General features: G+C 44.2%; 4 protein-coding genes across 11 annotated transcripts in view; 2 read left to right on the plus strand and 2 right to left on the minus strand.

Moving 5' to 3' along the window:
* The first annotated feature begins 9,771 nt into the window (after nt 1–9,771).
* Nucleotides 9,772–10,334, plus strand: LOC108033242 (uncharacterized). Its single transcript, XM_017107508.3, has one exon. The coding sequence runs from the start codon at nt 9,772–9,774 to the stop codon at nt 10,315–10,317; it is 546 nt and encodes a 181-aa protein (XP_016962997.1). The 3' UTR covers nt 10,318–10,334.
* A 33-nt stretch (nt 10,335–10,367) lies between these two features.
* Nucleotides 10,368–11,145, minus strand: LOC122818852 (uncharacterized). Of its 4 annotated transcripts, none has more exons than XM_050885628.1 (3): nt 11,040–11,145; nt 10,665–10,990; nt 10,368–10,553 (listed from the first exon to the last, which is right to left on the minus strand). In XM_050885628.1, the coding sequence occupies exons 1-3, from the start codon at nt 11,080–11,082 to the stop codon at nt 10,476–10,478; spliced, it is 447 nt and encodes a 148-aa protein (XP_050741585.1). In that variant the 5' UTR covers nt 11,083–11,145; the 3' UTR covers nt 10,368–10,475. The 4 variants fall into 4 exon arrangements, with proteins under 4 accessions (XP_050741585.1, XP_050741584.1, XP_050741586.1 ...); XM_050885627.1 differs by having other exon boundaries at nt 10,605–10,990; XM_050885629.1 differs by having other exon boundaries at nt 10,368–10,878; nt 10,929–10,990; nt 11,040–11,109.
* A 4,511-nt stretch (nt 11,146–15,656) lies between these two features.
* LOC108033683 (uncharacterized) lies at nt 15,657–15,890 on the minus strand. The gene has a single exon (XM_017108149.3). It carries the CDS (start codon nt 15,765–15,767, stop codon nt 15,657–15,659), a length of 111 nt encoding a protein of 36 aa, XP_016963638.1. The 5' UTR covers nt 15,768–15,890.
* A 62-nt stretch (nt 15,891–15,952) lies between these two features.
* Nucleotides 15,953–22,636, plus strand: part of LOC108033680 (CUGBP Elav-like family member 1) — a 58,057-nt gene continuing 51,373 nt past the window's right edge. The window contains exon 1 of one of the 5 annotated variants that reach the window (XM_044094461.2): nt 15,953–16,700. The gene's annotated coding sequence lies outside the window, so the exon portion shown is untranslated. Of the gene's footprint in view, nt 16,701–19,733; nt 20,445–22,636 lie in introns of those variants that run through there. The other 4 variants (XM_017108147.3, XM_017108139.3, XM_017108136.3 and 1 more) reach the window with 4 other exon arrangements.

Here is a 22,636-nt window from a genome sequence, read left to right on the forward strand (position 1 = left end):
CCATAATTGACAGGGGAGGGGCTGTGGGGCATTGGAAGCGGATCTTCATGCGCGACTGCACAGCGTTAAATTCCGGCCGAATGTCTTCCCTTTGTACATCCATCTCTATATGTTTTGTAGGCCGACATTTGGCAGCCGCTTTTGGCCATTTGTTCTGCCGCTGAAAGGGCCAAAACGATGGGCGCGGGATGGGCAGGATGGGCATAATTTGTGGCCCAGAGTGCAGTTGAAAGCTTTCACGGTTCGAATTTAATTGTGCGACAACGTTATGAGCACGAAGGTGGAACTGGATGGGTCCAGCGAAATGATGAAAGATTTCCCCTAGCCAGAAGGCAGGCCCTAATGGTTTCATTGTGGGGGAATAATAAGGGTAATAATACGGTTTCTGCTGGGCAAATAATGCGAAAAGCAGATCCCATTCAATTAGTATTGTGTACTGAGTTCTTATAGACAATCAATTTTAATGCCCTTCCTAGTTTTCATTTTGTTGTTTATGGTAGCGGAAATGTTAATTAGTTAATTTCATAGCAGCAAAACTATAAAAATATGAATTACCAATACCAATTATATTCGCTGTGAATCAGGTTACAATATTTAAATTAGTCGAAAGCAGAATAAGTAGGCTTAAATACAGCTAGCAAAGTGAATTTAATCACGGCAAAAAAAAATAATTCACTAAACAAACATAAATCCCTGCTTCGCTCTCAGCATGGTGTTTTTCATTTAATTATAGCGCGGGTAATTTAGCATTCCATAATTGCGTATTAATTCAATATATTTCAATGGATTTCTATTTTATTTAGCCCACACACTGGGTTTTGTGCAAGGCCTGTCCAACAGCTTTGAAATGCAGCTGTCCAACAGGCTTTCATGCACTTGACTTGCCTTGACTGACTGGCGGACTGACGGCCCGGGCAAAAGTTCATTAAATTAATTAATGGAAACTTCTCGAGAATGCATTTTCCGTGAGTATCATGTGGCCGAGGGTATAAGCCATATTCGAAGCTCCTCTGAGTGCAGTCAAAGGCAGTGGCAGGCCAAATCTTAAGGCTTAGCCACCAACCTCGCCCCCCCCCGCCCCTCCACGCACCACTTGAGCCTGCTCACTTTAAGTTACCTCCTCCAGGGGCTCCAGCTCCTTGCCAAATCCAATCCAATCCCTACTTGCCACCAACATGCGTATCCTTCGCGCTGCAGTCGAACAATGAGCCACCGCAGGGCAGCCCACACCCACATCCCGACTCCTCTTCAGCAACAACAATAGCGGCTCCCTCAGCTGCCAGGCAAGTTTGCCCCTCCCCCACCCGAAGCCCAACTGAACAGAAACCCAAACTGAGCCGCGTGATGCATTTGATCTGAAACCCGCAAAATGGCAGAGTGCGTGGGGTGCGGGGGTGCTGGGGTGCGGGGGTGCGGGGGTGCGGGCCCATCCTGGGTATCCTCGGGCCGAGGAGTTCGTTTCAGGACTGCCAAGTACTTGAACTTCCAGAGTTCGACTCGCTCCACTGGTTCGCCCCATTTAGTGCTTATTTTTTGCTTCATTTGTGGTCTTACAAAGCGATTTCCCAAGAAGCCCAGAAATGTAGTGCTTTTCCTAATTCCTTTGATTAAATATTGTTTTTAATGACCACGATTTGGCAATAATTAAGTTAGGAGTTTTTTCAATACCCTGATACATTTTCAGTTTAACCTTTTTAATTGATTAAAATAAAATTAGGTTGAGGTCCTAGAAAAGTATTGTTCAAAAATGTTAAAAAATATAAGCAAACACCAAACACCAATTGCCAGATTATCAGTTGACGCTGAATGGATTAAAAGAACTTTTAAAACATGTAAGGGCAATTAAAATAATTTCTCCATTGATGCAAAAACGAGCACGAAGTAAATTCAAAATATGAAGATAAACCTTAACCTTTTGAAAACATTTTGATCCCACTTAGTAGGTATTAGCTTTTCATTTTTATAAATTCTTATAAATTAATTTGCAAATCGTTTTTTTCTAGTTTGTGAATAATCTTCAAAAAGATCTTCTTTCAGAAGGCACTATTTTCACTTTGTTTTGACCCAGGTATTGAGTCCCCCATCCTTGTGCAGCCGAGGAAATTAATTACGGGGCACGCGCTGGGGCAGACAATGCATTCCCAATTGCAGCACTCTAGTTTCTCGCACACCTGTCAGGGCCCTCTTTTCTTGTGCTGTTGTTTTCCCGGGCAAATATTAATTTTCGCACCCGTGGCTGTTGCTTTCGCTGTGGCTGGCATTGTTCGGGCCTGTCAGCCAGCCGATGCCACAATGCGCAATTGTTGATGGCTGTGACAGAGCCCCTGAGCAAAAACAACCCAAGGAAGCAGCAGGCGACCCCACGGAGCTCCCTTCGAGGTGGAGCCCTACTCCGTAATCAAATCAGGCTGCATTTAAATGCATGTTGAGCTCATTTAAGTCCACTCGAGGCGTTCGCATTCTCAACCCATGCACATGCCCCATCCAGCTCTCATTCCCATGACCTATCACCTCGGTCCACCTCCTCCGCTGGCATTACCCTGGCATTGTTCCACCTGAACTTGAACCGGATGGAGGGGGTGCAGTCGGAGATAGTTTTCTGTCTTTCAAAACGTGTGAGCTAATGGAGCTGGGAAAAGGAGTGCCGTAATAGTGCTAGTACCTCTCCATCCATTGGGCTAAGCTGGAGGATTTCAAAAAGTAATTCAAAGTGTGAAACCATTGCAGGTTGCATTTATTTAAAAACATTGTTTGAGTTATCAGCTGCCGCACTTCCTTGGGAATTGGTTGAGGCAGGGCAGCAGAATGTTAAGCTGTTAAAGATCTTCCTAGTCCACTTAGAGGTCGTGAGTCACGCTGCCATCGCCAGCCGGCGTTACTTTCTGTTGATTTTGCGGACGTGCGGTAACCACCAATAGGAACTCAACAGCTCCGTCCTGCGTCCTGCGACCCTACTCCCAGGTCCTTAGTGCCTAGTCCAAACCGGACTCGGCATAATCTCGCACGTAATTTGTATGTATGCGACAGAAATGTCCGTTGCACCTGTCGCCCAACCCCGTCTCCTCCGCCTGCCCCTCCCGTTTCCCATTTTCCGGGTCTGTCTGCCCCAAGCAAAACTATTGTCTGGCCGAGTTGTTGACAGGCACGTTGACGTCATTGTTTCGTAATTTGTATCCTTAGCTGGCGCATTAGAGCTCAGTTTATGTGCCCTGTAACCCTGGGAGATGTTGCCAAGAATCGAAAGATTTTGGTCCCGTTCTTGTTTGTTTTTTGTCGTCTGCTTTACGACTGGCTGCGTTTAAGCAGCGATAATTGATTGAGTCTGCACACTGCGTTCGAGCTACATTTCTGCAAGCAGAAGTAGATCATGTATATGCCTTACAACTCTCAAATTTAAAAAGTGTCACATCATACTTAGTAGATTTCCCTGACAAATGACGAAAATACCTGAAATCGCCTGCCATTTACATACATACGTGCTCAAAGTTGCTCAAAAGCTAAGCGGCTTATGCGGCCGGGGAGCATAAAAAGGGGGCTCAGCCGGGCAGACAGTATGGCCGCGGGCTAAGTGCCGGGGAAACAGGACCCAGAGCCCAGGACATAGGAGCCCTCCCCCGGTCCCTCGACCACTTTCATCGCATTCGTATCGATGGGAGACGCTGAAAAAATGCATCTCGTGTTCATTTGTGGCGGAAATAACTTTTTGAAGCTTCGGAGCCGTATTTTACCTGGTTGCCAGCTCTTTTGCCCTTGCTCGGCTTACACTGAAAAAAGAGGATTCGGCCGGCGAAAAAAGTGAGTGCCTGAGTGGCAGAGAAGTAAAGTCCATTACTATTAAAAAAGTTTTTTTAGAGCGACCGTGGAAACTTTGTTTGTGGGGCCTAAGCACAGAGATGACATCAAAGTTGGGCGGGCTTAATGTAATGGCAAGGCGGGGGGCTGAAAGTTGCCTCACATGCTTAGCTGCTGTCGAAAGTTAACTCCGGCCCGCCTCCTTGGACAGCCTTTGGCAACTTTGTTGCACAATCGAGTACAAAATTCACTCGACTGGATTAAAAGATTACCGGGAGATTATGAATCCTGTGGGCGGTGAAGAAACCGGAAAGCCGAGCCCTTCGGTTTTAGAGGAGGGGCAGCGGCAAGTTTCCTTTGAAGGAGGAGTCTGCAATACATTGCTGGAAACAGCCACCCCTTCTGTCAGGTGCAGATACCCAATTCAATTTCAATTTTGCCTTTCGGCCCGCCTTCCGGAAACTCCGCGAGTTGCTGACCCTAATTTAACGCGTTGACAATTTTTAATTTTTATTTAAAAACTTTTACCTGGTCAACCCTCAATTCAAATCAAATTTTTCAGCTTCTCACCTCGCCGAAGTCCGTCCGAAAAAAGTTGTTTTGCTCATTAGAAATTCCAAAAGGTTTTCCTCTTCCAGCCACCGCAACAAACAGCAAACTTTGTGCATTAATTTCATTGCTCGGACAAGGCTCAAGCTGGAAAACCTGGAATGACAAACCCTCCGAAGAGTTTTCAGGGAAAAAAGTTTTCGATTAAGTTGTGCGCCTTACACTTTTTGCCAAATTTCTTTGCAAGCTGTCAGGGATTTTCAGCTTGTAAATTGTGTGTCCAGCTCGTTTTTTCCCGGCAAACGAAGTGCGCAGATTGTTTACTTAGGTGGCAGGGCGTAAAAGGATTACCAAGGGCAGTCGGGGGTTAAAGGGTTACATTGACAATGGTTTAAAAAAGTGTCTGGAGATAAAACTGAAAGAAGTGTCAATGGTTGGTAAAAATTAATAATTTAGTAAATGTAACACCAAAAAACACCTTAAAAATGTTACCTAAAATGTACGCTTTAAGAAACAGTTGCAACTACAAAAGCCCTTTTACGATCAAGCTGAAAACCTGGAATGTTGCAATTTTGCACAGCAATTATTCTCTTACTTCAATTTAATTTTTTGTTGATCATAGGCAAAAATACTTTGCGGTATTCCTTTGAGATTGCTAAGGGCTTTATTGAGTGGCCTCGGTTGACGAGTGACCTGGGTCATGGGCCTCTATTCCTGTTTGAACCCTGCGTAATCCCCCTTCCTGGCTCTCCTGTCGCTTCACAGCCATTGACATGGCCGACTCCCATCCTTGACCCCGACTGAAGCGGAAAAAACGCACCGGACAGTCGGCTTAGGGTCCCCTCCTTGGCCCGCTCCCGCACTCCACCGACAGCTCTCCGAGGACCCGTCCATCCCCAGGATTAGCCAGGCAAAGCAAATTTCAAAGCCGGCATAAGTTGAGTTTTGTCACGCGCCAGCCGAAAAAATACCCAAAACAGAATGGCATCGAGTCGAATCGAGTGGCAAGCGAAAGCAATGAAATGGAAACCGTGTATGCGAAAGGCGTATTATGTTTTCAATAAAGGTATATGTGGCTGGCACTAGAACCACTTTCTCCGGACCCAGCCCCTCCTGTCATGCAAATCTCCATCCTGGAAATTTTAACGCTTGAGCGACTCTGAGCCGTCGTCCCAAGGAAAGCTCCTGGAGCAAACATGAAATATCCCAAAATTTTTTGCTGCCGGCCACAGGAATGTTTGTTAATGCCACCGCCTTAACCCTCGCCCGCCCAACTTTCACCGGATAGAGAAAGAAACTGCCGGCCCCAAGGCAAATAAATAACGAAACCGCCTCGCAACATTTCAGCAAATAATCGCATAAAGCATTTCGGACTGCCCAGCTGCTGGATCGCATATAATGTGTGGTCGTAGGGGTATTTTTGGAAGTGCGGGCGCGGACGGGGACCCCGCCATTGTTTGCTAAGCGATTTGGTTTCGGGACGCTTTTGTTGCCGGCATTAACTGCGGTTTCCCGCCCAAAGTGGCGGGGGACCAAGCCCTGCTTTGAAGTGAACGGACTCGGACTTGCATTGTGTACCGGGAACACTGCTTACAAAACCATCATTTCAGTCCGTAGAACGCTTTACTAACGAAGAACGTATGGCAAATGTGTCCAACATTTTGTATGGGGTGTGTACTATCATTTCGGGCTGTCACTGTTGGTCCTCGAAGTTCTGTGTTGGCGTAAATTAAATTAAAAAAAAGGAACTACACATAGGAGCTGTACACGTAGACATGCAAAATGCACTTTAAACTTTATTAATTCAATAGAGCGAAGAAAAAACAAAATTTAAAAGGAAACAAATAATAATGACTACTTTCTCAATTTACTTCAGGGCTCAATTTGCTACCTTTTTAAGTTGGATTTAATATCTCTTTCAATGATCCTTTGAATTACTGCCTTTTTCGCTTAGGCATTTGACCATGTTAATTAATTTGTGCGTATACGTAATAATCTAGTATGATTATGATAGTATCAGCAAAACATGTTAAATGTTCTTAACGTCTAGTCAAGCCCCAAACTGAATCGCACAAATTATATTTTTGACCAAACTTGTTCTGACTAATAGGCGGGGAGTACAAGTTAGGTTGATTCTCCTTTTTCTTATACAGAAATATCCCCATCCCGTTGACTGATTCACTTCTCTGTTAACATAAAGATAAAAAGGTTTTAATCAAGCGTCGGACTATGAACCTGAAAGTTAAAAACGTCCTTTAGTATTTGGTACAACATCAACTAAAAATACAAATGACTTGTAAAAAAGCAAAGCTGCGGACGCGGTAGGGTAATACTTTCATTCATTCACGGAAATTGTATATAGTCAAAGCTCTACTGAGCTCTGACATTTTCAAAATGGTCTCCAAATAACTTAGCTCAAACTTCAGAGAGCACTACAAATTCACAGAGCACCTTACTAATGAAGGAATGAATGAATGCGCGCCTTGCCTCATGACGGCGTCTGAATGTTATGTGGACTTTACCATTCAAACTTCAATGCCATTAAAAGCAAATTATAAATAGGCTTCCGTTACACTGTTTTAATTGGCGTGACGTTGCGTATTACACATACCCTAAACTTGAAGAGGCCACCCCACTCTCTGGGGCAACTGAAGTCTTTCTAGGCTCTCATTACAAAGTTATGGAAACTAAGAAGAGTAGAGCATGTGTGAAATGTTTCATTTTCTGCAGCCTCCTTTCAGCTTGTAATCGATTAGACAAACTGGGCGCACAGGAGCTTTTCCTGGCTGCCCCCAAGGGCTTTCCCGGCCCAGCTCGCTTTCCGAGAAAGTGCGGAGGAAATCAACACGTAAAATTCCAATTAATTCCGCTTAGCTAAATAAATCGTTTCAACGCAAAACACAAACTGATCATAAAACTTAATAACCGAAGGCACTCGAAGACGCACCCTGGCACGCACACATGAGCACGCCGTAATTGGCCATGTGTGCTTTGTGTAAACAGTTTTTGGCTATTTGCTTATCGGCAGGATTGCAAGTTGGTGCGGCAAACTTTTTGTGCTGATTAATAAGAAAGTCCCTCCCAGGGAGCGTTATGAGGCCCCGTGGCCGGAGAAACTGAGACATTAGCCAGCTGGGCACTCGATTCCGACTCCGATTCGCATCTTTGGGCACATCGCAAACGCATAAATCCAATTGAAAGTGCTTAGCTTTGATTTTCGCTGTCGAGCCCACGCCGGACCCACTCCCAAGTACATTGGCGCTGTACATATATAGCATATCTGGCTACGACTGGACTGGCTTAGCCCAGCCCTCCGCCAGAGGGATGTTGGTATGGGAGCTCGGATCGGTGCGTACGTGGTAGTTTTTATGCACGGCTTTTTCAACACTTGGACACTTGAGTGTCGAGCTCTACGTGCCGCAATTCCCATCGACAGAGTTATCAGGCCATGTCCATATATTGATAAATGTTCAAAGTGAAACACACACTGGCAGAAGCAACCTGGAATTACCTTACTTCATAATTATGAACTCCTTTTATAAGGAAACGCACATAAGATGGTTGTGAAATAATATAAATTAAAACTTTTTTTAAATATTATATTTTTAGATATTGGTACTTATAATTAGTGCATTTTTAGTTCCGTTAAAGTCGAACCTAAAGGGGGAAACTAAATATATAGTTTGGAAGAAACTACAGTGGTGGCCTAAACTATTTACAAAAAACAAGAGCTAAGTATACTCATAATTAGAACTCACTTCACGTACATTTTGGCATCAATTTGAATATCGTTTAACTGATAAAAGTACCTTATGAAAATGGAGAATTTTCTTCCCCTTCTTGAGAACTAACATTTTAGATGGTAAAAGTTTCTCTCAACTATAATTTTCCATAGACCATTTTCCTTATATTTTGTATGATGAGAGAGGGAGTGCATTAATTAGACATTTTAGAATGTCCCATGGCTTTGACGTTGAAATAAAAAACCTACTAGACCTACAAACTTTTCCTCTCAGTGGAAATCTCTAACTAACCCCTGCCCGAAATCCCCTCCCCCTTCGAATAGAACAAATATTTAGCCGTATGCCTGCCGGCGGTGGAAATTAAGTCACGTCGCGGCAATCGCGAACAGCAGTTGAAAGTTTTTCCAAGCCGCCGACAGAGAGAGCGAGCGGGACGGGCGGCAGTCGGAGCGAGCGGGACGGGGAGCTTGGGCCTCGGAGCTCGAATGAAGGTTATTTGGCTGCGCGGAAAATGGTTTTGGCAATCTTGAAAGCGAAGCGAATATTGAAATGCCATTTCCAATGCAAATGCAGAATGGCAAAATTAATGATGTTCATTTCCTGCAGCCAGGAAAGGGCCCTCCCCTGCGAACCCCTTCAACCGACGGCTTACAGGAGAATTATGATTGTGAAACAATAGACTTTTCGCCATGGTCTGGAGGCCGAATCGTTTGCTGCAGGCGGTGTGCAACAAGATTTTCGCATTAAGCTGAAACATTGAAACGCCCGCCCGCCTCCCCTCCTCCCGCTACCAGACCCCTCCTCGCCTCCATGGAAGGCCATTACCATTTTCGGTTAGCTGCAGTTTTGCGTTGCAGCTGACGGCGTCGTTTTTGTTTCTTTTGTTCCCCTATGCTTGGCAATTTTGTATGCACTTTTTACCGCCACCCAGGGCAGCCCAAGCCACCCACTAGCCTCCCACCCCCTCCAGCCGCCAGTTCTTTCCGCTGTTGCTTACATTGTCACAGTTGCCGCTTTTCTTTGCATTCGAAGTTCGGTCTGCTCAGAGCCGAGTTCCCGGCCGAGCTCAATGTTTTTGCATTTTATTCGCATCCCCGTGCACCAACCCTCCCGCTATTTGCCTTTTCAATTCCCCAGCACTAAAAGACATTCGCCGCATTTGCTTAATTGCCTGAGAAGGAACCATCGGAAGGCCCTAAATGGAGGTCTTATCAGGAGAAGCAATTGCAACATTGTTAAAGTGGCTTTACGCTTACAAAACATTAGATAAATTAATTGTTATAAAACTAAAATTTTGTATAAACTAAATACACATTAAACTTATTATGAAAGGGTACGAAAATATCTTTAAAGCGTTAATCTCTTAAAAATTTCTTCTTTGTTAAGGAACCCAACACAGCCTTCTTACTTGGTATTAATCTTTTCGAAAACAATCCCTGAAAACGCTGTAAGAAAATTCCTTTATCTGGGTCAGTAAAGCAGGTCGTAAGCCGCCTGTTAGGAATTATCTCAGTTCATAAAACGACTATTATGCGTGACCTTCCCAACCAACTCACTTCCGACCTTGTCTATGGCATTTAACATTTACTGCCTGTCGGCTGAACATAACTCATGATTATTGGTGGTTCCATGAGCTTTATAAAGCCAACGATCCGTAGACGAGCCAAGCAGTTGCCTAACAGAAACCATGGAAAGTGTAGTCCTAGCAGCGATTCTTCTCGTGTCTCAAGGGATCCAAGGCCAGGATACCGTCTCCTTGGGCCCACTTAGAAAGCTAGACGATGTTGTCACGTCACGTTTAAAGGAAAGTCTTCAGAAGGCCAGGCTCGGAGAGTGCTCTCCGAAGTTAATGATGCTTCAGCAAGCAGTCGAGCTGCCCATATCCCAACTGGCCGAAAAAATTGACGCACTCAATATCTTCAATCTTCCTCGGCGTGATGGAGATTCCTTTGGTTCAACTGGCTCTTCAGCCGCTGTAAATGGAACTCTATCAGATGAAGGACCTGGCCTTCGACAGGGAACCATAGTAGGAAACAAGGACTTCGAAAAGCAAGTCTTGAATCTCCTCCGCAAGCTCGGTATCTACGATAACTTTACTGATCGAGTTTTTAAGGCGATATTAAGCGACGAAAAGCAGCTGAAAAAACTCAAAAAGAAGCTCGACGACTTGGGAAAGGAGGATAAAACCGTGGACCATGCCGACTTGTGGGCTTCCGTTTTCGACCTTTTCTGAACCCTAACTTTATTGAACTTATTTAATAATAAATATAATAAACGTAAAGCTTTTTATGCAGTATGCGTGACTTAATAAGTACAAATAATTTATTTTTGATTTGGCTTAATGGCTGCATAATTATTATTATATTATGCAGAGGGTTTTGAAGACAGCATTCATTCTCGAATGTAGTCATCGTAGTCGATGTATCTAGATTCGCCATGCTTACCTCCGTAATCGCTTGATTTTTTTTTCTGAATAAAAGAAGAATCGCAGTGATCTATAATTATATAGGGGCTACGTACCATAACTTTGTCGACCTTTTTCTTGAGGTGGGCGTGCAGGACAGTAAAAAGCTTATTTACCTTTTGGAACATCACCACCACAATATGTTGGCCCTTCTCCCAAATCTTTTTACGCAGCTGAGCCAGCCACACCTCGTAGGTTGGATGATGGCCCACCGAGTTCACCATCTCGTTGAGTTTTGAAATGGGGTGGCTAAGGGCGTCAATGCCAAGGTCAGCCCACAATTTAATATGTGACTTCCATTTCACTGCTTCAATTTTGTCGTACAGTTTCCTGCGAAAAGCCTCGATTACTGTATCCTCGGGAATATCCCTGTCCCTCACCGTAAAAGCCATTCCATTGTCTCGATCAGTCTGAGGCTTGCGCAGGACGGCCATGACGAAACCTATAAAAAGCCAAGTCACTTTTTTACTGAAAAACATCTTGTAACTTACTGAAACCAGACAATGCCACGAGCAGCAAGGCGAAAGACTTCATCCTGCTCAAAGAACTTCTAAACTCAGCTGCTTTTTAGATGTCGGTCTAGTAACTAGAATTTCCTTGTATGCTGTAGTGATTTGACAAGGTGTAATCGCGGAATAATCTTGTTAGTGAAGCACCGCAGAGTGGATCTCAACTAAGTGGCGAAGCTAAATAAAATACGAACTGCTTATGAAAGTACAAATTTCGTGAGTCCAAAAAAGGATTCTTCCTGCAGGTGTAATCTCAGTCTGCTCGCAAATTATGCAATTAAATAGGGAAACATTTTGGGCGCAAACTTTGCCCGAGCTTCGTCGACCAAACTATCCCCCTTTTCCACTATTTTTTCCAGAAACTCACTCAACACTCACTTAGCAGCATGAACAAAATTAAACTCACGGCGCAAGTTTTATTTTTGGCAGCAACAAAAAGCAGCGAAAAATAGAGAAAACGAAAAAAGGCGAAACATACGAAACTTATAGCAAGTTTGGAATATTTCAAATACTGAATGAATTTTGCACATATTTCAAACTTGATTCTTTTTCCCTGCTCCCTGCTGCTCGTTGGGAAAGTTTGCGTGGCAAGGCAAGTTTTCCCCGTTTGGTTGTTGTTGGTGTTGATGTTTCACTTCTCAATTCTACTTTTAATTTCTGGCAAAGGGGCGGCTGCAAGAAAAAGAGCGAGGTATAAAATACTTTGATGGCGAAGTTGCTATGGCGCTACTTTTTAAGAGAGCGGCTGAGGGGAGTGTGTGTCAAAATTAATTAATTTCATGATTTATGCACGAAAACTTGCCCAGACAGTTTTTCACAGGGAAAACACTGCACTGCGGGTTAAGTGGTGCTAATGCTGCCCCATTGACCGCTGGCACTCTCCCAACAAAAGCCCCACACCCAATAAAAAACTTAAAACTAAACCGAAATAGAGCAACTCCCTGCTAGAACTAAGCAGGTCACGTCGCCGACCGGCACAGTAATCCCCAGCTAGCGAAGCTCTCCAAAACTTTGCCACCTCCATCGGTCAGAAGTTCGAGTCCCCGAAAACTGGACTAGCCAGCAGTTGTTGCCAGCACTTCGAGAAAACATGGTTTGGAGAGTGAATGTGTTCTATATTTTGTTTTCTTATATTATTGTACGTAATATATGTGTTTTCTTAAAATATTTATGATGGTTTTAAAAAATATATGTTACTCCTATTAGTTGTTGAGTTCGCTCAATTCTTGCGCTCTAAAATATTTTCTCCAAGTGTGCAGCCTATGCTCCTGCACTTCTGGCTTCCATTGTAGGTGTGAACATTTATTTCAACACCATTCCTCCGATTAGAGCTCCTTCAGCCGCCTCACTCCCTCCTCCATCTTGATTGGCAAAGTTGAGTTTTGGGTTTTCATTTCCATTTGGCTCTCCCCGCAGCCCGCAACCCGCTGCCCTGCTGTGGAAATCCTTTCGGCTGCTTATCGTTTTTGCATTCATTTGTTTTCAATTGTAATTAATCTTGGCCAGAAAAGTTTCTTTTGACATTTTGTGGCTCCCAGGGCGCTCCTTGACTTCGGCCTTAGTTTGCTTGGCTTTGTATTGTCCTGACAAACTTGCCCGTGTTGTTCTTGCTTTTTTGGGCTGGGTGGCGATGGCAACAACGTGTTACTGTCACAATTAAAATAAACTTTCTGCACTAATTGAAAAGTGTCGAGTATGATTCCTTTAAAGCGTCCAAAGAACGAAGTTTCTGGTGGGGAGTTTATTCTCTCTTTGTCTTAGTAATTTGCGATATGGGACAACCCGACTAATGATAATTGTTAATTGGCATTTTGGCCGGACTGCTTGATCACAATCACATAATTTTAATGAGAGAAAATATTTAAAGCGAACTGATTTAATAGCGAACTATATTTTAAACTGCTTTTGGGGACTTACCAACTTTATGAACTAGTAATGTATGCTATGGTTAGGCACTTGCTCAATTGAAAGTTATGCTTTTGTTCCTAAGAACCAGCAAACCATATGCCTTGCCATGTATACATTTCCCACAAGGACATACACCAGAAAGTTTAATACTTTACAGACCCACCTCCAGGCTGCTCAATCAAGCATTTACAAATACATTAGTTCTGGATTTTACGCAATCTTTGCTCGCGGCACATGAGCGATTTTCATAATCCGGGGATAAGCAGTAAGGCAGGGGAGTTTAAAAGTATTTTGCATTGCATTAATTGAAATTTTTGCCACATCAAAGGGCATGAAAAAGCCGCAAAAACATGGAAGCCAGCGATTTCCACCTCCCTCCGCCTACCACAGCCAAAGATACTTTCCCGCAAAGCTGCAACCGCACGAGAACTAATTACACTAAAGTGTCAAGTAAGAGAGAGTGAGCCGAACTGCAGGAAAAGTGGGCAGAGTGAAGCAAAGTTTGCTGTCGAAGCCAGCCAGCCATAAGTAATGCCGAACTTTGATATAATAATTTATAAGAATATTTGCAAATTCCAATAGCGGCAGGCAAATACTTTCGCCGAGATGCCCGAAAGTATGCAGTGGCAAATGCACTCGCAGCTGCTCGACACTGGGCGGCAAAAGTATGCAGCCGGGCGATAACACGGTGCTACTGGGGTGGACTAAGGGAGGAATGCGAAACTTTACCCGGCGAGCAAACTTAATCCGAGACCCCAAGCCCGAAGTCAAACAAACAAACAAATGCCCTGGCCGGGGTGGGAGTTGGGGAGTTCTGGATCCCGAATCTTAAGCTGCCATTCATCAGTTCAGTTTCGACTGGCCAAGTATTTAAGCCATTTGCTCTAATGAATGCGGTCGCGCATTTTTAAGCACCCAGAGCACTACCAAGGGGTGAAGTGGTGGTCGGATTGGCATTGGTGGTGGCCACAAAGTTTGCCAAAGTAAAGTTTCCACTTATTCGAAACACGTGCAAAATTATGCTTGCTGCTTTCGGATTTGCGTACCCTGTATACACTTTTTTGGCTGAGTATTTTCGAAAATTAAATAGCTTTACTAAAGTTATATGTAATGTAATATGTGGCTAAAATACTAAAATGTATTTAAAAGTAAAAACACTTTCTTTCATTTAATAAACACCTTATCAGATATATCTGCCAGGAATAAGAGAGGTATTGCACTTGTCGTAACTGTTCCCTTAGTTGCTTGAATTTTTGTTAAGCTTGCTGGTAATTATTTCACCAGAAAACCAGAAAACGGCCGAGTACTTAGATAAAACTCAAGGGGCTTGCAGATGGCCAACAGCTATTCTTCACTTTCCTTGTTTTTCGCTATTCTCAGGCTCTTGTAATTTCTGGACTTTGCTTTCCTTATGTTGAATAAATGATAAAACGCAATACAACCGGATTATGAAAGCCAAGCGAGTGCCTTGAGTAATTGGCGATTTTTTTTAATTTTAGCCTTTTTCGGACCTCTTACCACTGCCACTGGATGTGGTATAAAATAAGATCTTTTGTTCTGATTTATGGGAATGGGAAAAAGGAATGAACTTGACAATGTTTTGTGAGATGAATGATCGATGAATGGCATGAGGGAAATGTACCAGAGCTTTTCATGTGGGAGCAAATTCACACGGTAACATATTGAAAAATATTGTTACTAAAAACCAGGGGCGGATCTAGATGACATTGAATACCCCTACTTCCTGGAGCATTCCTTGCTGAAAATAAAGCATACACATAAGCTCTGCTTGATTCTACAAGTTTAAGAATGGATTTCGATATTATAAATACTTATATATAAATAAGGTGCTTTTATTGTGCGCTCAAGCGGCAACATAATTAAGTCTGTCACTTGACATATTTTAAATGTTGAGTGTAAGCAACAACATTTAAATACGATGTCCAGATTTTGGCAATCTGCATGAGAAAGACCAGCGATCATCTGCGTTCGTTTAACTTATAGAGTGCAACCCAAATGGGTCGTTTCCACACCCATTAATCCCCCGAGCAATATTCAAATTGTTCGAGCAGCGCAGCCAAATTAGATTGCCACCCACTTGAGTGTCTACTTATAGAGCCTGTCAAACTAACGGCCAAACTAATCCGCCTGACAACATGTCACGCAATTTAAAAATAATAGAGGAAAATCACCTATATGGCGGGGAAACACCGATGTGGCATTGTAGGACCATCGAGAGAAATTAGGAAGAATCGTAAATAAAAGTCGAACAGATGTTCCACTCCATGGTTTTGTTTGGTTCTGCTCGGACAGATCGTAAAAGCTGCAGATCGATGGAGACTGCTGGGACTGCGATCCGGTGAGATGCGACTTTGACTCTGCTTTTCCAATGACGCCCACGCTTTCTTTTCTCTTTCTCACTGACCGGTGGACATTCGCCGACACTTTTCCGCGAAATCTTGAGAAATTAAACAGAGCAGCAAGTGCAGTGAGAGAGGAGCGACAAATTAATTTGTGTTTTGATTCGAATTATGGTCACCACGACGGTCCCCAACGCCGCCGACGGCCCCGCAAATTCAATTAATTTCTAAATAAATACAGCATGCATAATTTTTATTCCTCGAAATATTATTTATACTTATTAATTATATTCCGGATAACGACGGGTCCGCTGGGCGGCTCCATGGACTGTCAAGTCGATCGCCGTGGATCGCCCGGCAGTGCCATCTTGAACGTTCCGCCAGCCCCACGCGAGAAAATCGCGCGCATCGTCGTCGCCGGTTCGTCGCCGCCCACTCGCATTTTCACTTTTACACGCCCGAAGAGAAAAACACACGGCTATAAAGTGCAATATATATAAAATAATATTTTCGTGGCCCAGTGCAGTTTTTTTGGAATCATGTCACTTGCAGTGCCAGCTCAAAAGTGCACGAAAGTCTAGCCATAAAGTGATCTCAAAAGTTCATACGATTTTAGAAGTCCCGTAGTTTAACATTAAATACTTTTGAAATATAAATAAGAAGGAAAATTATTAATTTCAAATAATACAAACAAAAAAAACATCAAATAAAGCCCCTATCTGGAAAGGCTGTTCATCAATAATACGAATATAAAAAGGACATGCGAAACGGAGTTTTAAATGAATTACTACTTCCTTATATTTAAAAAAAGGCCAATGTATATGTGTACATTAAAAAGGAAACCAATTATACTAAGTAACAAAATTATTTCATTAAAATAGATTCTTAAAACATAAACATCAGTGAAAAGATTGTAGTATCCTGTTGTATCCTGTGGTTATTTTATGGAAAGGGTACCTAAATAATATTTCCTTAATAAAAATTAATTAATTTAGTACAAAGCTGAAATACGTTTTAAATGCCATAAACACATAGTAAGTTCTTAATGTGTTGCCAATTTGCCTCGCTTATTGTGTGTTGATTGTATCTGCAGCGCGTATCGTGCGCGTGTCTGTGTGTTTATCTGTGAATCGAGGTTCTGCGAGTGCGTTCGTGGTGCGGCATCCAAGAGAGATTTGACCTCGCACTTCACCCATCAAGTGAATTCATTTGTCGTTCAACTCACGCGATCAACGGTCTCCTCCGCGTCATCTGTCGTGTGTCTTCTGGTATCTTGGATCTCCGCGCACACAGTCACCCGGCCAATTTGTCACACAAAAGAAATCATTCTAGTCCACGGAAGCTCCCCCACATAACTAGAGCCAATTGCCATTGAGTAAGTAGTTTACTAAACTGAAGGCTTGGAGAAATTCCAGCTGATCTTTTGGGAACGGGTCTTCGGGATACTCGCCGGTCGCACTCAGTATTTATCAGCCCCCGAATTCCCAACATGTGGGCCACATTTCATCAAAAATAGCCGGCATTGAAATAAGTTTGGCAAAACACACAAAAAATCGGAAAACATCGCGGAAAAATGGGAAAAATGGGAGATAGAAAAAGAGCTTTCCAAAAATAAGCGATAGAAAAATTATTAATTAGTTTTTGGACAATCGCTCGTCTGTGTTGTGTTCGACAGCTTCGTTCCATTAAAATCGCTAAATATAGGCCAGTGGTCCATAAATCTTGTGCATCAAATGCAAATAAAAAGAATTCTCTTAAGTTATGGTTCACAACTCGCTTGTTTATAGTTCGACGGCGGTGACAATTTTTATTTGTTTCGCGGTGGTTTCTGCCGAAAGTATGCCGATCCCAAAATCAACTGCTGTCAATCACGGCAATCAATTAGCAGTCCCAACAGGAACACTCGGCCCACCAGCAGATGACCCAAAAACTAAAGCAATTTGTCAGGGTCTCGGGATTGGTTTGGGCTCGGGCTTGGACTCTCCATTTTCCGTATTCGTATACGGTTTTGTCATTACGGTCAATAATTACCGCAAGCATGTCAACCGAAATTATTGCCCAGATAGATTTTCCAACCCCGTTTGCCACACTTCGGTTAAGTGTCCGGCCATGTGTTGCAGTCAAACCGCAAGGACTCTCCTCCAGGACTGCCCTTCTCCGGGCTGCCCGCTCTGCCGGAAATAATTACTCAGCTTGCTTTTCTTTCGAGTGGGCGGCTGCCATGGGGGACTTTCCCCACATTTAATTTATATTATTTGTGCTTCCTTTTGTCTGGCCTGGCCACGTCCCTGCCCTCCACCTGCTTCACCTGGCTCTATTAGTAGTCCACTGTCTGTCGGTCGGTCGGTCGGTTGCCCCGTCGGTCTATATGCCCCCACACGACTGACCCAGGACTACGACCATGTCCTGGCTTCTGCCGTTGTCGTTACTCAACCACTAAACTGTGTTTTGGCTTTTGTTGCATTTCAACCGCATTCCTGTGGTTTCTTCAACTTCGATTTTCCAGTTGAGTTTCTAATAATATTATTGGAATTGAAGGGTTGTCGCAGCGCAGCTTGGGGCGTGTGCCTGCCGCCGTAGGGGATGGGCGTTTAATATTTCGCCTCCCCAAATGGGATTTTTTGTTGCCGAAATGCTTCGGTGTAAATTATTAAATAACATTTTCCGCCTCACCAACACGCTTGCCCGCAGACAGACCGAAGTCCGCCCGAGGACGCCGCCGAATAGAGGCTATAACCGTTGGTCAAATTCAATTCAATATTGATCGCTATTCGGGGCCAGCCGAAACAGACGGGGGCAATAGGGGCACAAAAAATCGAATTGCAGGAACAAAAAGGGTTACTAGTTGCCATACATGCACACTGCGAGAAACTCGAGTTGCATTTATAGATCCTTTAATTTACATTTTTGATATATTAAGCCCAAGTGTTTATGGTTGTGGGCTATGTTAAGGTTTTGTATAGGCCCAACAATGTTGGTTGCCATTTTTCACCGCTATTTCTTAGTGCTCTAAAATAAATTATTTCATCGTACTTATCAACCCTTTTATTGATCATTGCTCATATTTATTAATTTCCATGGTATTTCTTCCCGTGTAGAAGGGCAATGAATGGGGCAGAAGTAACTTTCCATATACGGATACACCAGCACATATCTAGGACTTCAATGGCCGTCTTTTTATGGCGGCCATTTACTTGCACCCACTGTACCTGAGGGTGGCCTCAAGCAGACGTGACCCACTGTGTCTGACGCAACCCAGGAGCTGTGGGTAGTTTTGGAGGGGTGGAGGCACCTGGCTTCGGAGGAAGTGCGGAGTAATTGCTCGAGATAAGAATCTCAGATTAGATAAATCGGTAAACAGTTAGGCACAGACGCTAGCTCCCGATAAGCAGGAGATTGGTATCAGAACATTTTGGTATACCGCATTAACTTATGTTTGGCCTAAAGTCGCGGTGGGTGGGGATTATATTTACTCTGATTACAGTGTGTATATCTTTTTATATAACCACTGGCTAAGGGAAATAAACTGTTTTGTCGTTTTTGGGGTTAGTTTTAATATAGTGAGTCACTAATCTGGTTTATACTATTATTATATATGGCTCGCAATTCTTATCGACTGATAGTTTGTGCATGAATGTCTACAAAGTACGGCTATAAAATTACTCTGATCGACGAACATAATTGGTGAGTACTAATTAAATGTTTTTATCTGAATACCCACTTAAATGGACAAGCCAGGAATAGAGCCAAATTATAACTCAAGCCATGAATAGATAATTGAATTTTCGATTTTTCCGTGTTCGATTCCGGGCAGGGCAGTTGGAAACCAATTGTCCACCTCCCAACCCCCTTAACGATATCCTTGGGGAGGGGGAGGAGAGGGACAGCAACGGAGCGAGCGATAGAGACCGAGACAGACAGAGGCCGTATGTAAAGTGACACACATTTACCACTAAATAGTCGCTTATTATAATTTGATGGCACAATGACAAACAAACCCACAAGAACCAGCTCTCCTCCGCCGACACGTATCGGTTATTTACCGGATCCACATAGGATGTATATGGTATATAGACCGACCGCACCGGCGAGAGCGTCGGTGTTATGGCCGCGGCCGAGAACGGCTGTCCGGTCGCACGACCCCACAAGTCACCCACTCGAACCTCATCGATACTTTGCCTGGCTACGTGGCAAGCTCATTGGTTCCATTTTCTCCGTTTCCCCACGCCGCAGCTCTGGTATTTCGTAGCTCGTATTTGTGTAATGGCCTGCAGACAGACACACCGGCTGACGGACGGAGCGACCGGACCGAGGGATATATCCGTACATATAAATTCAGGGCGGCCTCTCGCACGAGCTTAGTTTATATTTATGAGCATTATAGTGCGGATATATGGAGCGCGAAGTCGAGAGTTGGAAAGTAATTGCAGCGACCGCTTGGACTCCTCTATGATATCGCCCGGGACTCCGATTCGGACTCGGGTTCGGTTCCGTCAGGAGTGCTGGATAGGGAGTTCCTCCGAATGTTTGCTGGACTGAGCCCGGTCTGACGGACGACACTTCCCTGCGCCAGTCGATGCACTCCGCGGGCTCGATAAGATAGTCAATTAAAGAGCCGTCAACCTGTGCTATCCCACAGCGATACGAAACCCAAACAAAGCCGGAACACTTCGACTCGACGGTAGCGGGAGTGCACCTCTCCGCCGGAGCAAATGTTTGGCCAGAGAAAACTCTGCAGCGGGAGAGCTGGCGAAGTGAAACTTACCTGACGGCAATCAGCGAGCAATTAAGCGATAAGCCCTTATCAGAGCGCAGATAACACTTTTCCGAGCGGGAGACGGTACATTTTGTGGCCGGGAACTATGAAATCGGAATTTTGGCTCCGTTAGTTGTTCTCCATTGGCGTCTACGTGCGGTCGTCCCCTCGTCGATTTCGATCAGTGCAGCTCGCGGGTGCTATTCGAGTGATTTACCTGATTGATTCGCCCGATATCTGTAGATAAACGCACTTTATATGTGCCCTAGATAAGGGTTTTGTGCCACAAGGTGTGTGAAAAGCGAAGTAGAATGGTAGTGCAGTTCTGTCGGGTGGAGAAGTGACAGACATTGGTCCTTGAACGTGAGTATGGGTTTCCTAAGTAATATAAACAAGTAAAATAATATGACAATGTTAGTGCGCACTCGGATAATGCGTATACAAACAAAAACTGCCTAAATTGCATTGGCTAAGCTTTAATCTAAAAACTGTTACACAGCTCCACTTGTATAACTACTTATCTTCACCTGCCTCTCCGTTTCTTGGGATTAGTCATACCTCTGCTGAATCTAAGACACTATCTGGAGTTGGTCTGCGACTGTAGATAAAGACCTGTTCATCCCCGGTCTCCAGTAACTCCAGTTACTTGGATATGCGTATGAATGTGTACCATATTGTCTCCGAAAGCAGGGAAAAACGCAAAACCACAATAAGGCAAACGAATAAAACTCGAGATAAGATAAGGAAACTCGCTCAACAAGTGAACGGGGGCCAGAGAGTGGGTCGGCATGTGAGTCGGACATATGGGGATGTGCGAACGAGACATCTGTGGGTACTCCCGCCCGATATATGGTGCATGTACGGACTGTAGCTACAGTTCACAAGGCAGCCCTGGACAAGTGACATCTTTACGGAATGTCAACTGTCAGAGTGGCAAGACGCTGACAGAGAAAACACCGAGAATCGGGGTCACAGGGTCCCAGGGACCAAGAACTCGACCAAGACTCCGTTGCCCACATTTGCATACAATGGCAAAGTTTGATTATCTCTCGGATCCGGTGGGTTGGTGGGTGCCGTGGTGGGCTGTTGCCTGGTGCGTTTCCCCAGCTCAAAAGCGGCTGGGCAAAATATTGTCACTAAAGTTAATTAAAAAACAGCCAGGGGCCCAGCTCGTATCCACACACGGCCGGATTGGAATCTGGTTTAATAAAAATGCCAAAGGGTGCCAGGGGTTGGGGTTGAGGGGTGGAGGTTGCGGCACTGGGGGTTGAGCCCTGCCTTTGGGGGTAGCTCTCTGTCAGCGCTGCGTGGATAAACAAAGGCAAATAAATAGAAAAGAGATACTCAATAATCAATAGATAAATAAAATTACAAGGTGACAGCAGCAGCGCCGAGGATGGCACAGCTGGCTGCTTCTCCCCACCGATCTCCGCCCGTAGCTACTATACATCCGTTGGCTCCATGTGCGTTAAAGCTGCAGGAGCCGATGTGGTAGTACGAAAAGCAACAGCGGCGATAACTGCTCATAATGCAGCAGCCTGGGGTAATCACGTGGAGGGCTAGCACGAATGGTAGATGCTCTTCTGTTAGACATATCTTTAGAAATGTTGTAGAGAGAAAATGTTATTAAAACGCATACAAAGTGCACAGCTCGTCAATATATATATACTGGTTTTATTTAAAAGGGCAGGCCACTGCCCGTAGAAAATTTTAGTGAATTACTTCTTCTTAAGAGGATATTTTTGGTGGAAGATAAAACTGTTAAGGGCCTATGCGGATCAATCTTAAATTACAGAGATTTTATAAACATAAATCCTCTACTTGGCTCCTAAAATAGCCAAATAATATAGGCAAAACCCCTTCAATATCTCGCATACCCTCACTCTAACGACGTCGACGTCGAGGCTGTTGTCGTCGACATCGTTTGATGGCGCTAGGATAAGCGCGTGGCAAGTGGCAAGGATCCGCAGGAGCCAGGAGGTGGGCGGTCGGAGTGGCAGAGGCAGGGGCAAGAGCAGGAGCACGCCGCTGGCGAACCGATGACTGCCTTCCCAACACGCTTGCCTCAGCTCGGGGGGAATTCGGGGATGCAACAAGCGCCTCATGGCACGACAACGATGCGGGTGCGGATGATGGCGACGACGACAGTTGCCACAGCCCGGCCAAGAGAAGCGGACGGAGCCGAAAAATAAAGCAGGCACTGGAGCGCGCCGCGAAAATAAATAAGCGGAAAACGCCAAGGAAAAGCGCAAAAATATGCAAGCGTCGAAATTTATTAAAAAATAATAGAAAAACCGGCGAATTTCGATGCGATTATCTGCAGCACCGGAGAATTTCGCCCAGAGTGAGGGTGGACACAAAGAGTGTGCCTTGAGTGAACCTTAAACTTAGACAGAGGAATCTGCAACCGTCGTACGTAATATTTTAAATATTTGTCGAGGATTAGGCTTTAGGTTTTTTTAGTAGTAGGTTAACCAGCCATATTAAATGCGTAACTGGTAACTGTTAGAAATGTTTAAAGTGCCTCAAATTCAGCCGCCTATGCACTGCTCAGG

The sequence above is a fragment of the Drosophila biarmipes genome, chromosome 2L (assembly GCF_025231255.1).
Source record: "Drosophila biarmipes strain raj3 chromosome 2L, RU_DBia_V1.1, whole genome shotgun sequence".
Lineage (NCBI taxonomy): Eukaryota > Metazoa > Arthropoda > Insecta > Diptera > Drosophilidae > Drosophila > Drosophila biarmipes.